At 34.9% G+C, this 7,048-nt stretch overlaps 1 protein-coding gene across 1 annotated transcript in view; it reads right to left on the bottom strand.

Moving 5' to 3' along the window:
• Window positions 1-308: 308 nt before the first annotated feature.
• LOC113391631 (homeobox protein PKNOX2-like) overlaps window positions 309-7,048 on the bottom strand; it is a 42,380-nt gene continuing 35,640 nt past the window's right edge. Inside the window, exons 4-12 of the mRNA XM_026627658.2 lie at window positions 6,536-6,665; window positions 5,638-5,714; window positions 4,232-4,310; window positions 2,808-2,882; window positions 1,990-2,129; window positions 1,335-1,470; window positions 922-1,002; window positions 512-637; window positions 309-378 (exon numbers count right to left, since the gene is read on the bottom strand). Coding sequence (XP_026483443.1) covers window positions 513-637; window positions 922-1,002; window positions 1,335-1,470; window positions 1,990-2,129; window positions 2,808-2,882; window positions 4,232-4,310; window positions 5,638-5,714; window positions 6,536-6,665 — 843 coding nt within the window. The 3' untranslated portion in view covers window positions 309-378; window position 512. The remainder of the gene's footprint in view (window positions 379-511; window positions 638-921; window positions 1,003-1,334; window positions 1,471-1,989; window positions 2,130-2,807; window positions 2,883-4,231; window positions 4,311-5,637; window positions 5,715-6,535; window positions 6,666-7,048) is intronic.

Raw genomic sequence — 7,048 nt, 5'->3', positions numbered from 1 at the left:
AAAACCAAATTACAGATTAAAAAGCGCAGAAGAGTGCTCATTTAATTCTATTTTAATCTTTCAGTTCTACAAAATAGACAATATATTTCTGATATTCTCGATTTTGAATCGATGTTTAATATTATTTATAACGAATAATCGATTTTTATTTAATCGTTTCAATATAAAAATGACTTTAAGACCGATTTATATATTATCTATTCTATATGACCATTGCAAAAAGATATAAAAGCAACTATTGGTTATTAGTTTAAAATAGTGAGGTAATTATTACGTATACATGTTATTAAGTCTACCTATATCTATGGTATACACAGTTTTGTCTTTTTGTTTGTATGCGTGTCATGTGACGTGCTGTCCCGTTCTAACATTATGGTGCTGGAAAGAGACAAGAATATTTTTGAAACTATTCCGACGGCGAACAATAATTACTTAAGATCTTTAAAAAAATATATTTAGCAAGTTTAATAATTTGACTTACGGTGTTTTAAAACTGAATTCATTAAATTACCTCAATGCATAGATTGCTGTATGGGTGGATAATTGGTGTTTTCACTTTGCTCCTCATTCTGGGATTCGTGTTCATCACCGGATTGTTCACCCTCTTGGTCTTCGTCCTCTGATGATGAGAGAAGACCTGCAAGGAATTGCATCAGGTATTTAGTCAAATTTGATTGTACAGACTGCAGTATTTACAATGAAGATAGTCAAATTGGTAGATTTTTATTTTTCTTATTAAATCAAAAATTCCTTTATACATTACAGAAGAAAGTTAAATAAAAAACTACCAGCACGCCCATTCGGAAAAGAAAATACTCTAACTTCCTTGTCTCCTCGGTTCCTATCAGAGAAAGAAACAAGATACTTCCAAGCTACATTCAAGGGTGTTGTTTAACTGAACTTAGTGACTTGACAACTCACCGGCTGTAAATTGGGGGTTGGTGAGCGCGTCGGGCCAGTATCTTTTGCTAATGGACGACCCGTTTTTACTTTTCTTACCTCCTGTAATAAAATTTACAAAGTTACAGACATCTGTGACAGAAAATCAAGATCCGGAAACCACTGAATGTAACGTGTCAATAAATCACCCACTCATCAGATATTCTACCGCTAAACAATAATACTTAATATTGTTGCGTTCCGGTTTGTAGGGCGAGTGAGCCAGTGTAACTACAGGCACAAGGGACATAACATATCAGCTTGGTGACAAATTGATTATGGTTGAAATTTAATATGGCGGCGACCATTTCAACCAGGATGCCTTGCCGATCCAACTACCTATAGCGTTAGACCGAATTGTAATGAATGTCAATGAACGAACGAACGATACGTACCCGGCTTGTCCTGACAGTCCAGCATCGGTTGTAATATACGACGTCGCGCGTTAATGAACCAATTGTTGACTTGCAATAGAGTGAGTCGAGTCTGAGCCGCGAGTGACCTCTTCTCTTCCTCAGTTGGGTACGGATGCTGGAAACATAAATATATCATAATCATACCCCTATCCTGTTTACCCCCCTCACGTCATTTTTTTATAACGTAAACTAGGCAAGTAGGCAAATATATACTAATTTGTATTGTGTTGCAGTTGTTAACTTATTGTCTATATGTATTAGTGGGTTCAATTTAGAAGACTGACTAATCTGTAAATGGTTTCAGCAAAGCCCTTTTTACCTCCAACATCTTGCTCATGAATTATAAACACAAATTAACATTCGATTCGAAATACTGAACCATATCGACATTTCGAACTCTTGAAGGTTCAGTGAGCCAGTTTACCCCTAAAGTCTATTCCAATCGAAGTAGGAATAAAGATTAAAAAAAAACCTTAGATTTACGTATTTCATGCGATTTGCTAATAACTCGGCTATAGTGTGCACGACTGAGAGTTTATGATCAATATATCTTTATTTATAATACAACACTATTACACTCAACTAAGAGATCAGCCGCAGTCGGAACAGAACGATAAATTGAAGGTAGACTGACCACGAGGTGCTGGAAGAGCCAGGCGCGCATGACCTGCGTGGCGTGCCGCGGCAGCACGCCGCGCTTGCCGCCCTCCTCCTCGTCGTCGGCCGCCGGCGGGGGGGAGCCCGACACCGACGAGCACGAGTTGGAGTTCGTGCCTGCGGGCAGACACGCGTGCATACATCTGTATCTTATATATTACATAACACACAGTACACAACTAAATACATTAACCGACGTTTGAGAATAAATAAATAACAATAAATAAAATTGTTACTAAAAAATCCCGAGTGAATCGAAACAATAACAAAAAACAAGTTTAAACAGAAAGGGACGGTGAGAAAGAGAGAGAGAGAGAGAGGGAGGGAAAGGTCGTTATTATATTATATAGCGCGACACAATTTAAATGTAGCATCGGCAAATTAAAAAATAAACAATCTATAGTCAATTTGGCGAGTGTATTTTAAATGACATTACAAATTATTACATTTGCGTAAAGATAATTTTGATATAAGACATTTGGTATAAATATTGACGTTTTTATATATCACTTAACTCGGATGCGATCGGTTTTACGAACTTTGCCGACGTTGCCGACGCTACATGTAAGTTGTGTCGTACTATACGTATATATTTTTATTACCAGTTAGCATCACGATTTCAATTTATAAATCGTATGCACTGAAATCTCTGTCTTCTGGTATAAGTTCTATGTACATCGGTTTAGCAGATTTTGCATTAGGCGCTATAAGAAATTCAAATTTTTTTCGTATTTATATAGATAGATAATTTCATATTTAATTTGATATAAACTTTTATAGATATGCTTTTCTTACCCGTAAACGAATCCGTTGAGAGGAGTCCGGCGCCGATTTGACCGATCGGTGTCGAACCTTGTACTACGAGAGCCGCTGCAAACATTCGTATAAAATGGTTATATACTACATATAGTATAGAGCTAAAGATAAATACAATTTTTTATTATATTAGGTAATTGAAAAAAGGTTTTATTTAAAGGCGTTATAAAACAAAAATGAGAGACGTCGCGTGCTCACGTGATATGAAAAATAAATGTTATTTTATACAATAGTTAAAAAATTATTATACTTCTTATTTTTAGTTATTGCTTATGTTTAATTTATATTTTCAATTCATACATTGTGCAATATGATGTTGCATGGTGTTACCTGTAGGCAGTAGAACTTTTGCCGAGATAATTTTGAAATGTTTATTTTTTATTTTGGATGTGATATTGTATCTACTGTTGGTTGTCTTAATTAAAATAAAATAAATAATGAACACATTCCCTAAGCCGTCAATTAAGTTTCAAGTCGATCGAAATAGACAACTTCACAACTTATCTCAATATACAATGTATATTTTGTTACAAATTTTTAATTTTCAAAATTTTGTCATAAATTTGGTGAAAAATTAAATTAATTACGTTTATCGTAATTATAATATTTTATTTAGATCGTTACTTTGTTAAATATATTTCCGGATAGATAGCTGACATTAAAATTAACTGAACTAAAAATAACTTTGCACGAACCAAATACAGTTGAATCCGCTTATAATGACTCCGCCTATATTGACCAACCGTTTATTGTGACGTACTTACACCATGAAGTTTGGTTCTCATATAAAATTATTTGTAAAAAAGACGGATATAATGACTTTCCTTATAGTGACAGTTCGCTTATTATGACACATTTTTAATAAATCGTGTCCGGTTATAGTGACCGACATGATTCTTTACACCTTCGGTAACGTTCCCGGCGACGTTCGGCACCTGGCTCATTGTTTTTAATCTGAGTGAGTAATTGTCACTCAAAGGTCGTCTGCAGATTTGTTCATAGCAATACTGAAAATGATAATTTGACCATGGCTATGTCTTCTATACACAATAATATTAGACTGTTATTACAAAAAAATGAAAAAATCAAAAGCAGACAAAAATTACAGATTACTTACGTTAAAATATGAAAAATATAGTACATATATACATGTTTCGTATGTACTTATTACGTGCAAAATATATATGTATATATATATACTATATAATTTTTTTTTTTTTCAGAAAACGCTTTTTTTACGTCCGGTTATTATGACGTGTGTGTCAATTGCATTCGATGTCATTATAAACGGATTCCACTGTATATTATAAATTGCACACAACGAGCACTTCAAACATTAGATCAATGCGGGAGCTCCCCCTACAGTGATAACGCTACGTCGGTATGGAGGCGAGTGTACTCACGCGGCTCGCGGTGCTGGAAGGGCAGGTCGGCGACGGCGGGGTAGGCGGGGAAGGGGGGCGCGGCCAGCGGCGCGGGGGACTGCCGGGACATAACTATTGTTGGATTATACAGTTCACTCACTCATTCATACATTCATTCTGGAACATCGAGCAAAGACTTTATAATTTCAATTTCATAGTTTCATTCGTTCTTGATACCCAATTTCAGCATTAGTACTTCACTTGAAATATAAATTATGATTTAGGAAGAATGAGTTACGCTTTATTTGGAAGCCAGTTACAAAAATTAATTTGGGTTAGTTGGGGCAAAATCAGCCATGGATTCACGTATCATTCGAATTTCCGACTGAATTTATACGACGTTCTCCAGTCAACAGCAGTTTTATTAAAACAATAAAAAAGTGCTTAAATAATTGGATTCATCTTACTCCAACTTAGTATAACAAAACCTCAGAATATTTGCACATTGCACCAAAACACTCACACATTCATCGCTAACAGTCACTAGACACACACTTTAAACAACATTATCACGGAAATTTTATGTTATGTGCTTGTAATTATACTATATTCCAACCATAAGAGGGAAAAAAGCTAAATAAACAACATCTGACAGCAAATTGACGCGATATCATTGGTTAATCTACGATATTCACTATGGATTTGCGAAAAAATGGCGCTTGAACGTAACGAAAATACTACCGGAATTTTGGAAGTAAAATACTAGTGAGAATAAGTAGTTAAGTTTAATATTGTTGTATTATAAATAAAGATATATTGATCATAAACTCTTAGTAGTGCACGATATACCTGAGTTATTAGAAAATCGCATGAAATACGTAATCTAAGGTTTGTTTATCTTTTTTCCCACTTCCATTGGAATAAGCCTTAGACGACCTCCGTGGTCGAGTAGTGTGTACACCGGTTTTCATGGGTACACCACTCCGAGGTCCCGGGTTCGATTCCCGGCCGAGTCGACGTAGAAAAAGTTCATTAGTTTTCTATGTTGTCTTGGGTCTGGGTGTTTGTGGTACCGTCGTTACTTCTGATTTTCCACAACACAAGTGCTTTAGCTACTTACATTGGGATCAGAGTAATGTATGTGATGTTGTCCAATATTTATTATATTTATTATTTATTGGAATAAGCCTTACACTGGCTCACACAATGTTCAAATCGGTACCACATATGTGTGTTGAATCAGTTAGTGTATTGTATTTTTCTGTTCTATCATAAATTTCTGTCATTCCTAACTAGATCGTTCATTCATCAAACAAATCACGTTTGTCACTTACTCAAATATGTCAGTTCAAGGTCAAAGTTTATTTATATTTACTCCTCCTGCCATTGGAATGGACTATAGATTTACTTTAACTACACCGTATATTACAATAAACATATATTACCTGATACTGTGGCGAGTTGGACGTACTGGAATGATCATCCATCGTCCCAGAGAGATTGTTGTTACTTTCAACACCACCTGGAATTAAAAAGTAAAAAAATGTAAAGTAACTGCTTGTCAATATCCCACAGCTGGGCTAAGGGCTAATTCTCGTTTGAGGAGAAGGATAAAAGCTTAATCCACCCTTTTATTAAGTAGATCCATGGTCATGTATCATTAAATTAAAATGAAACATCTAAAAATTCGTTTTGAAGTCACAATCTCACTATCAGTTAAGATTAACGCGTGCTAATCACTGGGCCAAATTTTTTTACTCGTAAATCCCCTAATTTATGTACTTCTTAGTTTATTTATTTATTTATTTATTTATTTTATTTGCAGTTTCATGCTCACACATACAATTAAACTTTAGTTTACATGAAATAAACCCTGCTAGGGCGTAGCAAATGTTAGAGAGACGGACGTTTTATCACAATTTTATCTGTCAGATATTCCTCGAGTGTGTAATAGCATTTTTTTTTAAGAATTTCTTTTAACTTATTTGGGTAGCTTGGTTCATTTATATTTTGCTTAAATACGTCCGGCAATTTGTTAAAATTTTTTTTTAATAAATTGCCGAAAAAGTTTTGCCCCTACCGCCGTACCTCAATGTTAAATATCATTATGATTGGTAGTCGTTACGATGTAACAGACACAGTTACATTACCAGCAGTGTAAAATCTGAACCCGCGGATTAGCTCGCCTTTTAGGGGTTGGTCATCAGGTATAAGGCAAAAAGTAGCCTATGTCCTTCTTTGGTGTTCATGATTGCTTCATACATTATTACAAATTTCATCAAATTCGGTTCAGTGGCTTGGCCTTGCATTCATAGCATTAGTATAGATTCTTGTAAACCTTACCCGCACTATAATCAGTTCGTAACAAGTTTTCGCTCTGCATTTTTGTCTTCAAACACGCTATATATCTGCCGCAGAAGTCTCTACACAACTCTTGAACCTTTTCCAATTCTAGGAGATGAATCCGAAGGACCTGAAAATTTCAATGCAAATTTAATACGAGTCTTAATTTAAGCCTGTACATTTCATGCAGGTTTACACTCGAGGCAGATTTTCATCCAAAACATGCAGGTCTACCTAATTTACCATGAAAATTAAATATACCGATTACGCACATGAAAATTCAGTCGTACTTTCTTGGATGTAAGGAGTGAGGTCTTTTGGGCGATTGTAAAATCGTTAGTTTGTAATGCCATCAGCACGATCCTCTGAATTTCGCCTTGATTTAATGTATGAAACTAGTTTAAAATAAAGTACAAGTTCTGGTCCTACACATTATCAGACGATATTAAACAAAAGATTGATAAAAAGTTCATTAAATAATCCATAATATATATTTTATAATTATAATGTAGA

Source organism: Vanessa tameamea, chromosome 30 (genome assembly GCF_037043105.1).
Source record: "Vanessa tameamea isolate UH-Manoa-2023 chromosome 30, ilVanTame1 primary haplotype, whole genome shotgun sequence".
Taxonomy (NCBI): Eukaryota; Metazoa; Arthropoda; class Insecta; order Lepidoptera; family Nymphalidae; genus Vanessa; species Vanessa tameamea.
Note: the sequence above shows the minus strand (reverse complement) of the source record. Positions and strands in the feature narration are given on the sequence as shown.